Source organism: Rhopilema esculentum, chromosome 14 (assembly GCF_057945365.1).
Source record: "Rhopilema esculentum isolate cy_ngs chromosome 14, ASM5794536v1, whole genome shotgun sequence".
Lineage (NCBI taxonomy): Eukaryota > Metazoa > Cnidaria > Scyphozoa > Rhizostomeae > Rhizostomatidae > Rhopilema > Rhopilema esculentum.
The window spans coordinates 4846817-4865589 of NC_142828.1; the positions used below are offsets into that span (position 1 = coordinate 4846817).

Consider the following 18773-nt stretch of genomic DNA (forward strand, 5'->3'; position numbering starts at 1 on the left):
ACCAAATCAACTTTTAATCTGAATAGGTTTTGAAATTACGTCTTCATTTTAAGATTGCTTGCAATACAGAAAACTATATATTGCCGGATTCAACATTAGCTTGGAGAGCTGCCCTTTTCTGCACACCGAAGGACTGGATTTTATGATTTGTTTGTATTCTCAAAACATCGCAATGAAATTTGAATGGAAGATAAAATTAATCATTCTCACATAATTTACAATGACTGGGTCATCGTTTTTTTCTGAATAAGTTACGTGTAGGCCTTTTTGCACTTTTACGGCATCATGCTAGTAGCCATCGATCGAGCCATTACTTTTGGGATCAGTTTCATCATAGCCTAGGATGAAGGGGGTTGGCCCTCCATTTGTGAAATCTGTCTGATTTTTCGTAAAGCTCAAATGAAAATTTTTGAAATTATATTATTGCATCAACTGCTTTTTTCAAACTATTGCAATAACATTTCGGAAAGATAGTCTTTTTTATTATTGGCTCATCCTAAAGTTACGGGCAAATTGTACATAACATAAGCCTTATTGATATTGGAGAGACATCGTCATCATCAATTTATTAACCGTTGATACTTACATAGTTCCTAAAAAGCTAATTTACACCAACGACTTACAATAAACCTAAATAAATATATATTAATTACTAATAAAAGGAATGCGAAAGTCTATTTACAAAATGTACAGAGGCAACTGGCTCCATCCCAAGTCTTGATTTCTTTTTTAAAATCTTCAACCGACTCTAGGTTCGTGGAGGTTTAGGCGGTAGAGCGTTTTGCCAACTTTTTATATCAGTTTCTGTAGGTTTTTACGTGTCTTGTAACATCTTCGTGTCTTGATATAAGTTCTTCGAAAGTGGATTCAAAATCCTGGTACAAAACCCTTAAAGCACGTTATGTACTCGAATGATGTTATTGTTGGCAGCTTTGCTACAGAATAGCCAGATCAGAGGCAATGCAGAAACGGGCGAAGATATGAAGTTTCAATTTTTTATAAGCCTTTAAGCAACTGGGCGTAAATTGGTAGGGATGTGTAGAAAATACCCCCCCCTCCCCCAAATGGTGCATCGAAGTGGAACAATGCCCCCCAAGCCTCGTTTCCCTGAAGTGTTCATAAAGTTGCTGTTGTTGCTCGGTGTTTTTATGCAACTTTCGAATCGTAGAGATGGCGCATGTTTGGACCATGCTGAATGGAAAAGTAAGACAACATTCTCTTGTTATGTATCGCTATTTGTTTAGAATAAAATTGTAAATGTATATTTTTCATCTCACTCGCAGCTTGCATCTCAAAAACTCAATAGGTAACTTGCACTCCCTCGTCAGTAAAACTACCTTTCCAAGTTCTCTGCATGCGCAAAGGAAGCAATTTAAGTGAGCATTTCAGGGAATGCACCTTTTTTAAATCATAAGGACAAGAAAAACATTTGCTATCAATCTTGTCTGCCACTTCATAAATTGGCCTTTGTCAGATGTCGAAGAAAAAATTGCTTATATTGCATTATGGTTTTCCCTTGTCAATAAATTGACAGAGCCCGAATTTGGGAAAAGTCTCACTTGAGCTTATAGTATGATCATCAGCACTCTTTGTAAGAGATCCAGACTGTAAAATTTGGTCTTCGCTGGCTAGGCTGTAAAATTTGCATATGCTTGCAGCTTTGCTGGGCTTCTTGTGCCTGCACCTTGGACCTCTTGTGACCCAAAATGTCACTGAATTTGTGGGTATCATACTATAAATGGTGTTAATTGGCATCCTTGCTGGCGGGTCAATTGCTTTCACTTTCACTGGTTGCAGTTGATAAGGTGTTGTTGGTTGCAGTGATGCGTCAGAAAAGTCACAGATGCCTTCCAACCTGGTTAGCTGAGAATTTTTTCCCTGCACAATAGTTTTCATCCTCCATTCTATTCCACCTTCTAGGCTATAATACCTTAATAAAAGAAGAACTTTCTCACTGTTAGTAGAACGGCAACCCTCCAATATCCTGCCCAGGCCTAAAGGCCAACCCATCTTCAAATTCAATTTTCTTTGAAGCTCAACAAAAATAAACATCACTGCTTTCCACACATAGTATTTTTGATCATGCTTGATTCCTTGTTTGAATATCCATATAAGCTTTAATTTATATTTTGCTAGTGTCTGCAATCAACTTCTCGTTAAAGACGACAATCCAGCATGGCACTTTATCAATATTTTGAAAATTGCGGACCATTGATGTTTTGATTGAAAATAATGCAAAGATTCCTACCAGAGATAATTGAACCAAAACATATCTTTGTCAAACCTAAACAATAAATAAGGAGCAACATGGTTGGTTTTTTAAGCCAATCAGAGTTAGCAATTTTAAGGCATTAGCCAATGAACATTGATGTGAAGTTTGGACACAGTGGGGATAGCAGAGGAAGGAATTACATATGTGCCAGATGGCAACGATGGGGAGATAAGATCTCCATTGAACTGTGCCGCATGACAATAACTGCAGTCTAGAAAAGATGTGCCTTCTCAATGCCTCAGTGATGAAAAGTTTTTTCCGGTAATTGATTCCAAGATGTACTTTGATCCTCTGCAGTCTTATTAAGGATAGGAATTCTCTTTAGTTTATAAATTGTTAGGCAGTTTTTGGAGATATTTGAAATGAAAAATTGAATGCTAGTAAGTGAAGCATATATTTTGCTGTATATATCTTTCTTCTTTTAGATCCTGCAGAAGCAATGTGTTTTTAAGCAGCTAAAGAGCTGCTTCACATCACATGCTATAAGAGGCCCAAGAATAACAAACTTGTCAAAGAACTTGGTTGTAAGTGCAAATCCCAAAAAAGTTTCCTTATTTCTTGAGATGAAGTATTTCAACTGGATTGTTTTGGAGTTCATCTTAAGTCATTTTACAGCCATTGAAACCAAATAAAAAGAAAATCACAAGACTAAAGTTTGAATTCATTTAATTTCAATTTTTGCAAACTGATAATTTTTTGAAGGTGATTTTAATATAAAAAGATTATGTGATAGGGCAAACAAATCTCCTTTTCTATAAACTAAAAGCTTAAACGATTTTAAATATTCAAGGGTTAATTTTTTGCATAAAAAGTAAATACTTTGGCAAAATCTTAAAATAGCAAGTAAACTTTCATTGTGCAGTGACCTATAATAACTTTTTTTGTTAAAGAAGTATATCCACTTCATTACTGTTTTTAATTTTATTTCAAGATGGAATGAATTTTGGTAAAATGATGAATTCACCTTTTTCATTTTGTTTTTAAAAACATTAATCTATTCATTACAAGCCACTATGTTTTCTCAAAATGTTTTAACCCAGCTGGACACATCAACATTTCATAACCTATGTGAATAGTTGAAAGCTGGTCATTGAAGCATTATCACTCTTATTAAATTTCTATCTTGCAGAAAAATTCAAAATTTTTAAGATCAAACACAGTGAATGCAACAGCTCAGGTGGAGGCAACTGCAAACAAATCGCTAAATCCAAAAACACAGAAGTACATTGGTATGTTTATGCAAATTTTCTAATAGGTACAATGCCTGCCAAAAGTATTGGAACACTGACGTCAGTTTTCAAGGTCAAAATCAATCATCCCCCTCTCCTCTCCAGAACAATGTTGGTTTACTATCAAACAGGTTAGGATTTTAGAAAGCACTTTCTTTGTGCTTCTTTTATGATATTTCTCTAAATTATCAACATTGTTCTAGGGGGAAGGGTGCGGAAGTGGTAATCTTTTTCGGAAAAGGAATGAAAGATATAAAATGCAATGCAAATTACTGGGTCTTCCACGTACTTTTGGCAGGCATTGTACATGCATCTTTTCTCATTTTGCCATCTGACTCAAATATGAAGTGATGTAGCTCTACGTTTAGCTACCAACGTTTACTGGATTGCCGTTTGTTTCAGCACTTCCTTTTTTAAAGCATGTTAAACTACAAAAATACCAACAAAGAGCGCTTCAAGGCACCCTGTATAACCCAGTCTATTAAAAAATTTATTCTAAAAAAGAACATGGGAAGATGCACAATTTTTTAAAAAAATGATAAACCAGACAGACGATAAGAAGAGAACATCGGGAACATAGTATCACAGGGTTCAACATTAATTGAGTGTGATTTGTAGTTCCTGAATATACACGCAATGCTGAAGGTAATCGCCCACCAAAAGTAGCGTTTTCAAGAATACAACCAGGTATGTGAAATAGGTGCGGATGGAACTAGGAAAGTGGGGCGGGGAGGGGAGTCAAGGGCAAATTAAAAAATCATAGCAAATGATTTGTAAAAAGTATATTTTGTTTTGCAAAAAAGAGGGGAGGCATGATCCCCTAACCCCACTGTTGTTGGGGCCCCTGGGTAAGAATCTGGATCGCATGCATGAAAATTTTATGCTTTATCACATACATGACAATATCCTAATGACGAAGACTGTAAAAGATTTTAAAAAACGAAGCAATTTGCTTTTAGTTAAATTAGTATCTAAGAAACTGTTGCTGTTTGTTTTTCAGGCTACTGGCTCTTTGGCTGCTGTGGGCTTGTAGTTGGTTCGGTGTCTCTAGGAGGGATTACAAGGTTAACTGAATCTGGGTTGTCAATGACGTCATGGCATCTTATTCGTGGAATGAAACCTCCAAGATCGGAGGAAGAATGGCTAGCTGAATTTGAAAAATACAAAGAATGTCCGGAATATAAATAGTAAGTTTTAGTTCTTTTCACTTCAAATTCTGTGATTATCTTGCCTTTTTTACATTTTTATCACTTGACTGTATCAATATAGATTCCGACAATAGACATGTGCAGTTGATTTATACATGTACATACAAAATTACATGTACAAGATTCGAGTATTTTTGAAAAAATCTGCTATCAAATGAAGGACACATGTATGCCTTTTTTTCGGTTATTTTGTACCATGATAAAATTTTGCGGTACCAAGAACTTGGTCTGCTATCAGCTTAAAACCTCTTTTTAATTAGTTTTCCTTCAACAAACATTACACAAAATGTACGAAACCAAATCGCAGCTTGTATCGCCGACAGTAAAAGTTAAATGTAAACATTCCAAAGATGTAACCACGTGGAAAAAAATATAATCCTGTCAGGGAGTCTGATTGGCTGAACGACCTGCCTCTCAATAGCAACCAATCAGAATGCAACTTTGATTCTAACTACTGGAACTGATAAACTACGATTTTCAACATTCAGTGTCTGAGACAACATTCACTGTCAAGTTGGGAGAATTTTTAACAGTCATAATGTTTTGAATAAGAATTCCTTCCGAAAGAATATATCGCTTTGTTTATTGTCTTTTTATTTATGTGCTGTTTCTTTTTCGTAGTTCAAAATTGGGAATGTCACTCGAAGAATTCAAATTTATATTTTACATGGAATGGGCACATAGGATGTGGGGCAGATTGGTTGGCGTGGCTTTCTTCCTACCTGCAGCCTTTTTCTGGAGCAAGGGCTGGATAACAAAGGCGATGAAGCCTCGTTTGTTTATTTACGGGCTTCTTCTCGGTGGACAAGTAAGTTGTTTTTAAAGGAGCTGAAAAGCAACTGTTTGAATTTTTAAGCTTCTCATTTATTATACTATTAGTGACTAATCTCATTTTTACAATACTATTAGTGACTTCGACGTATATTTAGTATCTGGAATTTCAATTTTCTCAAATTATTCATTGAATATAACTGCTTCGTAGAAGAAAGAATCAAAATTGCACAGTATCTATTTCTGATCTGCGATTTCTTAAAAGAATTTGTCCATTTCTATCAACAAGTTAAAAAACCAACCTTTTTTGGATTTGATGTGGATTTGGATTGGATTTGATGCTACATTCCATCATTCTGGTATTAAATCATCCATATACAGCAAAAGATATACAGTATCTGTTTCTTCGTTAAAGGGTTTATTAGGCTGGTATATGGTAAAAAGTGGACTACGAGAGGATACAATGAGCATGTCCACGCAGGCACAACCTCATGTAAGCCAGTACCGCCTCGCAGCGCATCTTGGCATGGCGTTCGCCTTGTACTCTTTGATGTTCTGGCAAGGTCTTGCGCATGTCCTAAAACCAGAGACGGTAAGACAACCATATCAATAACCTTGCATTGCGAAGTCTTGCATTATTTGATGCTTGCAACTTGTGGGCATTGGTGGGCATTGGGTTGAAGGTCTTTGAGGCAAAATACAGAGTAGTTTTGGTAATGAATAAAATTTCACCAATAAGATCTATCTCATTTGAGATTAGACGACCCCCCCCCTCTTGAGGGAACTCCTAAGGGGCTACAGTGGGTGGGCAATTTTAAATTGATGTCAATAAATGAAAAAGAACGAAGTCAAATTATGTAAATACAACTTGAACAAGTATGTTTTTCGCACTGGGAACCTTTTTTGAAATGTTTTTTACAACAGGTTAAAAAAATGTTTATAGAAAATTCTTTCAGTCCATAGAAGTGCCGTCTTGAGGTTTATTATACCCAAGAGCATGTTTCATTGGACCAATTTTAGTACAGAAAGTTAATTAGAATTTCTTGTATAAAAGCTAAAAAACCTTCACTTCCCGAAAAAATTGAGATGATAATTCACCAACTGGCAAGGCTAGTAGGACTGTAGCACTAAGTTTTTTCATGGAAAAGCAGACTTGATCACGATGTTTTTTTCACTTTATTAAGCGCCTTGCCCTGTGCCCTAAAAGTTTTTATGTTTGATAATTGCCCGATTACGAATTTATTTCATTGACTAAAGTTTATGAATGTTACAAAAAGATACGTCCGTGTAGATTCAAGAAAATGGATACTAGATCGAGGTAAAGTAAGTTAGAGATAGAATATCTTTGAATTTTGTAATTTAAAGTCAGTGAATATTAAATAACATCGATGTCTGTATAAAAATAAATAGTCATTAATGAGCAGACCGATATGTCAGCAAAAAAAGTGACAAAATGATCGTCAGTTTGAATTTCATTATAGTTGTTCGAAAGACTCATTCAAGACAACAACATTACCTGCTACCGTTTAAAAAGTTTCGTTTCATGAAATGACATTTTCCTTTTATTTTTCCTTTTTATTTTAGATGACTGTCGTCTCGGCCAAATTGTCGAAGTTAAGAGGACTCTCTCATGGCTTAGTCTCTTTGACTTTTTTCACTGCATTGTCAGGTACTCAATTTTTGGCTTCAATCATTCATTACAAACTTTAATCGTTGTTTAATATGGCAATTTCTCATTGTGCATGTCTTTAGTTATTATTAACATGTAGTTTGATATGCATCCTGAAGCTCTTATTAAAATTTAGTATATCTTTTGTTTTCGATTTACTTGTTTTTGTTTTGAGGATTCCTTACCAACACAAACAATTATCAATTGAATATGTGAACAAATATTGAAAAAACTTCGGCTTGTGGAATTTTAATTACGAGTGAAATTGCCAAGAATTGAGATGATGATCTAGCCAGGCACCTAATAACACTGATATTTTTATTTTCGCTGATATTAAAATAAATATCAAAATGTTTGCAAAAACCATGAAATTGGTCACATTAAAATTGTCTTGCTTCTCAACCTTGTTTGGAAACATGTGTTAAATGCTGATGGATTTAAATGTGTTATATGATATTTAACATTCTCAAATATTTTAGCTTTAAAAACTCTATACCTGTTAATAGAATAGTTGAAAATATACATTTTGATATAAACAACGGGAGCTGTACTGTATAAGTTTTTTTGTGTGTTTCTTTCCTTGACATTATTCAAGTAATGATCTTCCGGTAACGACTTTATTCGTCCCAATTTGTTTCTTCTCCAATGTATTTCCAGCAAAAACCTTTTGCAGGCGCATTTGTTGCTGGTCTTGACGCCGGCCTAACTTACAACACATTTCCAAAGATGGCGGATCGATGGATTCCAACTGACCTTTGGGCTCTATCACCCTGGTATAAAAACCTCTTTGAGAATCCAACAACAACACAGTTCAACCATAGGATATTGGTATGATTATGAATTTTGTTGTAATGCTTTTACTAGTTGCTCAGGGTTTAAGTAGGCTTTGAAGTATTTATTAACTCCCTTAAGCTACATCGGTTTTAATAAAGCGACATTATATTATGTTTTATTGTATAAGAATGTTTACTATCAAGTTTACATCATAACAGGAATGGTAAGTTTCTACAAGCCGATGATAGCTTGTAAAAGGTTTTTTATAACCTTATTTTTAAAGATCTCATTGATAAATCTTGAGGAAAATTTAAACATCTCTAGAGCAGACAATCAAAGGTTGCCAGTTACGTATGCGTAAAAAGTATGCTGACTGTAAATATATGCACTTCAATTCTTCTGATATAAATAAACATACTTTATTGGAATCAACGTTTAAGATTATAATGATAAAGCAAGCATTTGTGAAGAATGCAAGTCAAGCCAGGAACCCTTAGGGTATCATCCTCCGTTCCTTATTTGTATCACCCGATAAAGATTTTGTGTAAATTGTGTTTCTTGTTGTATATATGTCAAAGGTTTTGATGCCAAATCACGTGCGCATTTTCACAAAGCCGAGCAAATTTTCACAGCTTTTAACTTATAAAAGACTCTGATATGAAATCTTAAATTTGCCCTTTTGGTGCCTTAGTTTTGCGCCTTTTATGGAATTAGGGAGCCTTAGATAGAATCCATTTCTGCCCTTTTGGTCTTTTGCTTTCAGTCTTGCCAGACATATGAAAATGATACTTTGCTTTCGTCAGGGTACTACTACGTTAGCTGCGATTGTTGCCGCTTGGTGTCTTGCTAGGCCAGTTGCATTGCCTTATCGTGCGAGGATGTCCGTGAATTTGCTTCTTGGAATGTCCTTTATGCAGGTTTGTATATGATGACAGCTTGATATTTTATACCACCCTCGCTGTTTTACGCCTAGGAGGTGGGGACAAAAGGACACTTTTGACATGTGCTCTCTAAATTTGTGGAAAATCGTTCAAGTGATAGTGCCCTCAGAGGAAAATGTTTGCCTAATGAAAATCACTTTATAGGCCTTTTCTGTTCTGTTGTTTTGTCATTATGTTCCCTTTATGATATTTGAAGGCTATTATCGGTCAGTTATCAAATAAGGGGCTCTTCTATTGAGACTGGTCAATTTAAACTTTTGGACAATTGCTCTGGTCACGGTACCCTTAAACATTGCATCCAATTTTCAGAATGCTCCTTGCTCCCGAATTTTTTCCTTTATAAAGTGCTTCTACTATGTAATCAAAGCAATTCCAAGTTTTCATTAGCAATTAGTAAATACCCGCGAAGAAAAATCAAAGAATTAAAAACAGGTTTTCTTATTTAAATTAGCACGTTGTATTTAAGAATTTGTATTTCCCTTAAAAGTGATAACGATCTATTCAGAAAGGCCTTTCCCCTAATTTACCATTGTTACGAGATACCCTATTCTCAGGCACTATCGCCCAAATTCATTATCATATTGCGCATTTGAGATAAGAACTTAATGTGAGAATTATTGACCCTGCAACACCTATATGCATCTTTAAACACGTCCCAAGAACAGTCTCAGCCTCAAAAAGAATTGGTTTATCTTTGCCCCATTCTAATGTAATTTTCTTGTGAAAAAATGTTTTTTATTATCTGCTAATTACAGTCTGGAATATTCCTGCAACTTTAGTTACGAATAAATAAGTTGCGAAAAAGTCTGAATTAGCGGATATATCTAAACCTGATAATCACAAAGAATCTGCATCAAAATGAACATAACGATATGTTTTGTAAGAATGTTCCTGTAAAAACTTGTGTATGCGGTTGCACGGTGCATTGTTGGTATTCCAAGCAATAAGTATTCTTGTATGATAAGTTATGCAAGATTTGAGAGATTTAAATAGTTTGTCTTGATAGCTCTAACCAAGTTAATATCTTTTCCCGAACATGCCCCTAGTTGTATTTATAAATATAAATGTGCTGTCTCATGATAGAAAGAAGATTTATTAATTATACTTGAAGAATCCTTTCATTCAATCTACTTCTGTTTTTGTATCCTATAGGTTGGCCTAGGCATCACTACTCTACTCACCTACGTATCAACATCACTCGCAGCTGCGCATCAACTTGGCTCTTTAACTCTGCTTTCCATTGCACTTTGGTTTGAATACGAAATGAAACTAGCGGCTAAGTTCATACCAAAGTGAAGTAGCATAATTCTGTTTAGTAATTCTTGTGTGATTCTAGCTTACAATGCTACATTAGAAGCGAATTCAACTCTTTTCCTTTCCCTTTCCCTAGTGCCCCTTTAGTCCTCTTTGGCTTGCCTATAGAAATGTCGACTTGCTAAATTTGGTTATCTGAATCAAGAGAGGCGTTAACTTTATGGGAGGAAAGCGTTCGTTGGGATTACCATGGGGCCTTTCTTTTATCTGATTTCCATAAGGCCATGTACCTTTAAATTTCACTTAGCTCACGTCTACTCTTTGAGTTTTCGCCCAGAAGAAACATTCCACCAATAATTTACAAATGATAGCAAAATATGGTGATGCAAAATAATCAATTATAGCAACCCATTCTTTGTTTTGATTTTTGTTCAGTTTAAGAATTTTCAAAATTCTCAAACTGTTTGCGTTAGATTGATGATTTCTAAATTTTGCAAACATGCAACTTTTACCCCTGACATGTTCCATATTTTGTCCTAATTTTCTAGTTACAACCGCGATGAAATTTGTTCCTGTAATACGTTTATCTGATAATGGAAGAATAAAACAATCTCTTTTGAGTAATGTTTCTGCTTTCCTGTAATATTTTCAAGGGAGCTATGAGCTCACTCTAAATAGAGTACAATTTAAAACGTGTGTTTTTTCTGTTTGGGCTTTCAAATTTTCCAAACTCAGTGAGAACTATCATAGTCAATACAAAACTATTGACTATTGTTTTTTCTACTGACTATGGTACTATCACTAATCGACAAAAAAGACCGGATCGAGCTTCGAATGTGACCAGAGTGTTGCCATCCGAGAAGATGGCCCAAGAACAGCCCATGCGAGGAGAGGGCCTTCATTGTCACTCTTAGCAATGTTTTCAGCTGCTCTGGCCTTGTTCTTTTTCAGCAGTCATACACAGTATGGTAGATCTCGTGTATCCATATCGTTTAAGTATTGGTTTGAAGGAATAGCTTCCCGCTTTTATTTGGGTCCTCTTCCTCTTGAAATTGAGTGGGCTTCGAACTCTATTATTTCAAGGCAATAGAAAGCTCTACCCATTCTTTTTCATTTTTCAGTGGGTATTATGTAGACGAAAACTTAGTGGCTACTGATACTGATACTCATTTTCCGTGTTGTAAACAAAATTACTGGGAGACCGAAATTCTTCCAATCTTGCTCTTTATCCATCACTTAAAAAGACGGTAGGCTATTGTTTGGTCTTTTCCCTTGAGAGACTTTAAAAACCAATCTTAAGGAAGGTATATTCCACAGAGAATTGCACGTGCATTTGTCAGTTACTGTGGCCTTGGTTGTCTTCGGATTGGCAAGGAAGGCAATGTGTGCAAAGTTGCAGGACGAGTGAATATATACTGCTTTACAATTCGAGTATGGTAAGAAAGCAAATTTTGAATCATTTTCTGAATAGAGCCTCACCATTTGTAATTTCAATATACGCTGAAACGCCTTTCTTCAGCCAATGTTGTTTTGCATAACCACTTTGATATTTGTTCGGAAAACTTTGCCTAACCTTTAGTTGAAATGTTAGACAATAGGCAATAATTGGTTGTTAGGCTTTTTTAGTTTACCATTATTTGAAGGCCAGGCAAGATTCTATCGCAGAAATAGTGGGTTTCCCGATGACCTTGTAACATGAAAAGCGTATGCCCAAATTTATGGAGAATGGCCTACGGTACCACGTGTCTGATAGCTCACTGATATGATAAAAGTTTAATATGATGTTATTTATCTCAGTCAATTCTAGGCGAAAATGTTCCGTTCATTGTTTGTTTATTGTGTTGGTTTTCATTCCCAGAGTCATTTGGTTCTATTTAACCAATACGAATTCCCTAACTCGCCCCTGATCCCAGAAGTGGCCTGAGCAAACCCTCCATGCGGAGAGGTGAGGCCTCGAAGATCGTATGGAAAGGCCAGTCCTGAAGATTTGTGTCTAAAGATATTTGACTGTTTTCTAAATTAGCCCTGATAAGCTTACAGTTTCCTAAAATGAGCTGTGTACCTTTGGTACTTATTAAAACATATTTAACTCAACTTAAGACATAGGTAAGTAAACATAAACAACGAAAGTTCACGAAGCTTGAAATTGTCTCACTGGGATACAAAGAATATCGAATCATCTATTTCCTTTGTAAAAATGTCGCATTCGATGTGCGACAGATCCTGAAATATCAATATGACCCTACAATATGATCCTGAATTACTCTGATTATAACGCGTTGACTGTCCCCCTGGATAACGGATCGAATTTTACTTTATGAGCCGGTAAAAACACCAAACGGAACATGAACTACTAATAATTTTCGCTGATTTAATTTTGTGTGTGAAAAAGAAGCTGAAAAAGTGCATTATTTTCAATTGTATCTCACAGTCACAGTTGTATGAAAATTGTTACATTATTTGATGGTAGACACTACACTCCCCTCCCGAAAGTATTCGAATTGTTGGTTAAAATTATTGGCCTAATTCTTACTTACACCATGTAGGCGAAAAAGCATAATCAAAGTTTGGCGGGAAAGTAGAACAATAGGGCCAGGAATTTAATAAAATCGTCAAACAAGCAAGTAACAATTCTGTTCTGAGAAAATATGCTAGCAAAATTGATTTTAAAAGAGGAAGAACAATTTTTGTGAGCAATGGTAAAACCACAAAATATGAAGGATGCGGAGCGAGTGGCCATGAAGTTTTTAAGCCAGGCTGGTCATTCATAAGATGAAGTTTAATGTTAGACATTATATGTTCCTTATGACCACGAATCTGCCCAGATTTGTAAATTAAACAATATTATCATTTTGTCAGAATGAGGAACGATACTTTGCGCCCTTGAAATGAAAGTTTTTGATAATTCCCACTGTTAAATAAGCTCCTCCCCTAACATGCAGATTGCAATATAATGTTTGTCCTTAATCGTTAAATTTGAAGTAAAAGAAACATTTTCAGAATACTTTCGTTGTGGACATTGATCTGCAGAATGTTTAATTTCTCAAAGTGATCTCTAAAAATGTGAAAGCTTTGAAAACAAATTACTTGGATGACAGCTTTATATTGAAAAGGTTCCCTGGTTATTCCCCCTCTTCTGAGTTAGCCCCATAAAGATTTTTTACGGTATACTGAGTTTTCGCAACTCGTCATAAAAATTCCAACTTCTTTCATTAGTTTATTGGTTTACTGCTAGGCGGGCTACACAGACGTTTAAGCTTAGAATGACAGTACAAAACCAACAAAGATAAATACATTTTGGTCCGGCTATTTTTTCATCTCCAGCTACAATTGTGACAATTTAGGCATCAATTTTCTACTTCTATATAGTTCGATCTTTCTACAATATAGTTTGATCGTATTAACACACAGATTTTTTATTCTTCATTAATTTTTTTTGGTTTCCAGTTACCTAAGCCTACATGGCACTTAACCTCATTTCCACTATCTATTAATCTCTATTGAGAGATCCGAGCACTGGGCTCGAACCTCGAACCGGTATGTGTCTGAAAAAGCATTCGTATCTTATTCTAAAATCACTACTAATTTTTATCGTTTAGATAATGCTCAGAAAGAATAATTTGCCATAGCTATCGGCAAGATTGTATACAAAGTCGAACTATGCTTCTTTAAACTGTATATGTAGACAGATTAGTTCACGAGATATTTAGGCCTATCAAAGCCGTTTTTTCAGTTGACCCAGCAAACTTCCTACATGTTGCATGCTGTAAGTTAATGCCTATAGATTATTTTCATATACATAGATTTTTATTATATAATTGTACACATCTTGTTCATTATTTTATACTTTAAATTTGTTTCTTTGACTGAAATATTTTATACAATCTTTGAGTCAAAAAAAGTCTAAAAAAATGTAAGTCATAATGTTCTCACACAATATCAAGAAACTCCTATACTGTATACCACATAACTGATCACAGAATCATTGCTATACGAGTGTTGCTGCTTATGTATTAGCCATAAATATTAGCCATAAATCTATACATCTTACTATTAATATATTCACCTACATTTAAGGTACTGTCATGAAAACAAGGCACAAATGCTACTAAAAACTCAAGCTCTATTTACACAAATTGATTTCATACGTCATAGCCAGCCACTTTATAGCATTTTTATTAACACAGTAAATATATCATTAGGCCTCTCGTTTGCCCCAGAGCCCCAGCTTTCTGTACCTACGACATCTACCCCAAGCATCTCTTACAATGCATTGTAGTCTTCTGTCTCGTTTTGAAACCAGGCTCTTTGTTTTAATCTGATCGATGTTGCTTTCTGGGTGCATCGTTTTGAAGGACTGATGACTGTCGATATGTCCTTGTTTGCCTAAAATTCCAAAGCCTTGCTCGTTGTCACGCGGAATATCTCTCAGAATATAGTCAATTATGTTGTCTTCATACACTGGTGATTCCTCCATGCTTCCCACGACAATGTAGGTGAGGAAACAACATACAAACATCTTTGATACTGGGTTCATCTTGCTGCCCTTTCTTTTCCCTGTAAAAGAAATCATAAAATTTTGAAATCTTGATGATCAGCTTGCTGTGTATAAACAACAGATTGCAAAGACAATATTTCATTCACAGTTTTCTGCTTACGTAATTGATAAGAAAGATGTTTATCAAAACATCTAAACTGTGCTTGTTCACTTCATTGTCTAAGCCCAAAAATTTTCAAACATATCTTCTCCAGTGCATGCCAGAACTGTTATCTTTCGGCTTTGCACCGTCAAATCTTCAAACATTTCGAGTCATGTCAATCACTTACTGGTCTATGAGCGTTATAGTACGTAATACTAGAGCCCAGGACCTGCAGGCTGCATGCTGTTGTGCAAAGTTCGTCTTGTTTTTCTTTTCAGCGATTAGTCTAATCTTTCCGATGCTTCGTCTTATATATCCCGTCCACATTTTAACTGGAATGACGAACCATAAAGCGACTGAACCAAAAACAAATTGCCACGCCCTATCCAACTTTAAGTTCTTTTATCAAGCTACAACCCATCTCTGGGGAAAATTCTCTTCGACACACCATTAAAGCTCTAATAGTGAAGGTAACAAACGAATTTCATCATGGCGATGATAACCGATATATAGAATGACAATAATAATAATAATTGGCTTTAATGGTTATTAGGCCAGATATGGTTGTTACTGGCTATTCAAAACAATGTTTCGCTAGCTACAGATTTACGGGATGGAACCCGATCATTTCATTTCTTATTTCTCCAATGCATTCAATAGGCTTCTTTTTCTAGCTCTCTCTCCAGGTATTGATTTCTATGTTGCTGAATTTATTTCTAACTCAAGTGCATTCCAACTAATACCTTCTGCTGCCTTCGAGAAACGTTTGTTTTTATGCGACGGTATTCTACACCAAACGAACTCCGAAGGGAACCAGAAATGTGTTCAATATATCTGGATTTCGTTAAACCAGGAGAAAAATATTTCGAGTTCTTTTCGCAGTATACGCACCAAAAACTCTCTCCATGGGATTGTTCAGGCCATACCCAACTTCTGCGCACATTTTACTCATAACAAACTAGCTTGATTCAAATATTATATTGGTCAGTGATCAAAGATGAAAATCTTGTTCATCACACATTACGATTTGGCTTTCTGTGTTGGTGTTGCTAAATTTATTTTTTACCGATGACAATAACGATTTCTCCTCAGAGAAAATGATAAATGAACACCAGAAAGAAATAAATCAAAATGACGGATGAAAAATTTAGGAAAAGCTCGTTATATCGGGGTTATTATGATCAAGGGGTCTCAAATTTTGTTCGCAATAACGAGAGTTCGTTATGTTCGGGGTTCGTTATACCGAGAGAATTTTTAAGGAGTTTGTTATGCAGAATCTAAAAGGCCAGACATTTAGTTCATTACACCGGGAAGTTCGTTATATCGGGATTCCACTGTATGTAGAAATATCATCGAAGAACGAACAACAAACAACGACAAAAACCACTTACGTGGCTTTCGGACAAATGCAAGAGTACGACAACAAAAGAAAACTGATCCAACCTTTTCAGTAGTTATTCCTGTATCAAACACGAACGATACTTTCACAAACCAGAGACATTTCTCCAACATAAACCAGAGACATTTCTCCGTTCTTAAATTTGTTTATTATAATTTAAATTGATGAAATATCCCAATTTCACTTATTCATTTCGTAGCAGCAGCTGTGCCCTGAGAAAATAATTTACTCTTCCAAAAATAACATATCAACTTCGTTTCAACGAGCAATTTCCACGACTCTGTGAGACAGAAGCGGTCATTTTTTTCGAAATTTTGCCCACCTCTGTTTCACTTTATTTTGCCTATATCAAGGAATATTTTGTTCTGCGAGGCTGCGTATAACATTCAATCGAGGTTTTCTCGATGCATTTGTACGTGTTGAAGTCAAACATTTGATTACGGTTGAGCAATGAAGCGGGGTTTCAGGAACTTAATAAAAATGTTATTTGAATACTTAACAAATAAACATAAAATGGCAACTGGTCAAGATATTTATAAGAATATCAACGCTAAAAAGTCACTTTTCTTAAAAAATATATGATATTCGTCTTGTAGGCCTTCTACACAAGCTCTAACTCAAAATTTTGCCTACAAAAGATAGCTCGTACCTACCAATAGCCAATAATATTTTTCTTTGCAATGTACCAACCACTTAGAGAAATTAGTTTCCTTTTTATGTCTCATCTATGAATGACTCAAAGAATTAACAAGATTGACGATTTTGAAGCAGTAATCCTGGGGTAGAGCCATCAATTTTGTTAGAAGGGCGTCTCTCTCAACCCGCACAAAGCTACTTGACTCCAAACGATTGGGTAATTTATGACTTTGGTAAACCAAATTTGCAAATAATTGTAAACACAACACATCTTAACTTTTGGCAACGTCATGTGAGGTAATTTTCACAACAGAATCATTGAAATTCAGCGCAGTTTTACAAGCCCGATCGAAATACGTCATCGTAAAGAAAGCCTTGGCGATAAAACCATGTTTAAATGAATGGAGTAAGAAATTTGATAAAACGAATAATGTTTTGTAGACTTTTCCCAAGGCTTCGTGCAGGTTTCTGCATATTAAAATAGAAAGTTACTGATTGTCATTACTTTTTATTTAACTTAAGAAATAAAGATACTGATCAAGAAAAAAAATATTTATCTTTCTAAATCTACAACCTTTGGACAAAGTGCGACGAATAAAAAATTAGAAGAAACTGCAGATAGTGTCAATGTCAATTAACTATAAATTCATAGCAAAAGGCACAAAACTGCTTAACTCAATATCAAAAATATCCCTTGAACTTTCTAAATTCCTAAAATAAAATCAGCCAACATCGCAAAGTATCCACCTTTGCGAACTAATGGTTCACCCTCCCCTCATCAAAGCCATCAACCTAACAAAGACAAAAAACTCCCTGTTGAAGAAAAACTTTATTTTATCGATGTGAGGCCAATAAGCATCTGATTTTCTTATGCCCAGCTTTTTTTTATCTTTGTTTGCTCTTTGCAGAGAGGTTATTGCTTAGACTTGCAAATAAATCGCTCTTAGCTTCTTTCACAAACGATCTTCAGAAGACATTTCTACATATTTCATCACCTTCTAACCCTTCTTGAAAATATTTCTCAATCCTTGAAGCTTTAAGAGACATATGTAGGAATATAAACAGATATGAATTACATTTTCATAAAATGATAAAAAAGAGACTCGTCTGAACTCGACTTACCCTTGACTTGTCTAAAATTCTGTTTAGGATTTCTTGCAGTAATTCTTTATATATTACGATACCAGCAATATTTACTTTCGTTGCCTAATTGCTTCCTGGTCGAAGTTTTAGGCATTCAGAAATAAGCTCGCCAGTCTAGCATATTACTTTTTCCTGCTGAATTAATGCCATTTCCTGTAATGCTGCAATTTATACCCAGCAATATCTGCCATTATCATTTCTTTATTCCCACCCAGTGCGCAGAAAGCGATTTCCATTGATGCCTGAATTAGATAAAAATCAGCTTGCAGCAAACAAGCCACCCTATTGATGATGATTTTTCTTCTGCATTCAATTTTTTCTCACTACAGGTAGGCAGAAGTAAATTCTTGCTCAACATAATAAATCTTGTTAACACAATCGTATGCCTTTTATTTCGTCTATATAAACCTGTTGTTGGTGCTATATTCAAAAGTCAGTTTTGCAAATGACAGTCCTAGACTTTTGCCGTTGTGTAATCAATCATTCTGAAGATGGCATAATTCTATTAGTCTTGGTTCCAAAAACCAGTCAGAAACGCCTCCTTTCTTTGATGACGAGCAAACAAAGCTGAATATATTTATTTGTAGAAATTCAGGCATAAACAAGACATACCCGAATGAATTTCAATATTAACTTTCATTTTCCTGCTTTAAAATGATCCAACGAGAATCCAAACAATCACTAGTATAGCTCTCTCCAGTCCTTTGAAGTCAGATTGATTAACGAAATGAATGGCAATGCATGCATCTATTGATGAGAAATGTCAACTGACCTAATCTTAGATTTCTTCGGCATGCGAATCTATCACAAATAGAAAAATTATGACCACTGCTTGCA

At 35.3% G+C, this 18773-nt stretch overlaps 2 protein-coding genes and 1 long non-coding RNA gene across 5 annotated transcripts in view; 2 read left to right on the forward strand and 1 right to left on the reverse strand.

Moving 5' to 3' along the window:
• Positions 1 to 1120: 1120 nt before the first annotated feature.
• LOC135696221 (heme A synthase COX15) lies at positions 1121 to 10689 on the forward strand. The gene is made up of 10 exons (XM_065215537.2): positions 1121 to 1203; positions 2698 to 2796; positions 3402 to 3501; positions 4502 to 4688; positions 5331 to 5517; positions 5896 to 6072; positions 7065 to 7149; positions 7823 to 7977; positions 8727 to 8840; positions 10017 to 10689. The coding sequence occupies exons 1-10, from the start codon at positions 1171 to 1173 to the stop codon at positions 10158 to 10160; spliced, it is 1281 nt and encodes a 426-aa protein (XP_065071609.2). The 5' UTR covers positions 1121 to 1170; the 3' UTR covers positions 10161 to 10689.
• A 310-nt stretch (positions 10690 to 10999) lies between these two features.
• The window catches only part of LOC148958532 (uncharacterized), a 50008-nt gene continuing 42234 nt past the window's right edge, over positions 11000 to 18773 (forward strand). The window contains exon 1 of the long non-coding RNA XR_016144559.1: positions 11000 to 11554. This is a non-coding gene — a long non-coding RNA (uncharacterized LOC148958532). The remainder of the gene's footprint in view (positions 11555 to 18773) is intronic.
• LOC148958533 (uncharacterized) lies at positions 12243 to 18685 on the reverse strand. 3 transcript variants are annotated; one of them, XR_016144557.1, is made up of 2 exons: positions 17916 to 18536; positions 12243 to 14675 (listed from the first exon to the last, which is right to left on the reverse strand). XR_016144557.1 is itself a non-coding variant. In XM_089112333.1 (2 exons), exons 1-2 carry the CDS (start codon positions 18574 to 18576, stop codon positions 14317 to 14319), a joined length of 387 nt encoding a protein of 128 aa, XP_088968459.1. In that variant the 5' UTR covers positions 18577 to 18685; the 3' UTR covers positions 12243 to 14316. The 3 variants fall into 3 exon arrangements, 1 of the variants encoding a protein (XP_088968459.1); XR_016144558.1 differs by lacking the exon at positions 17916 to 18536 and adding an exon at positions 16811 to 17903; XM_089112333.1 differs by lacking the exon at positions 17916 to 18536 and adding an exon at positions 18549 to 18685.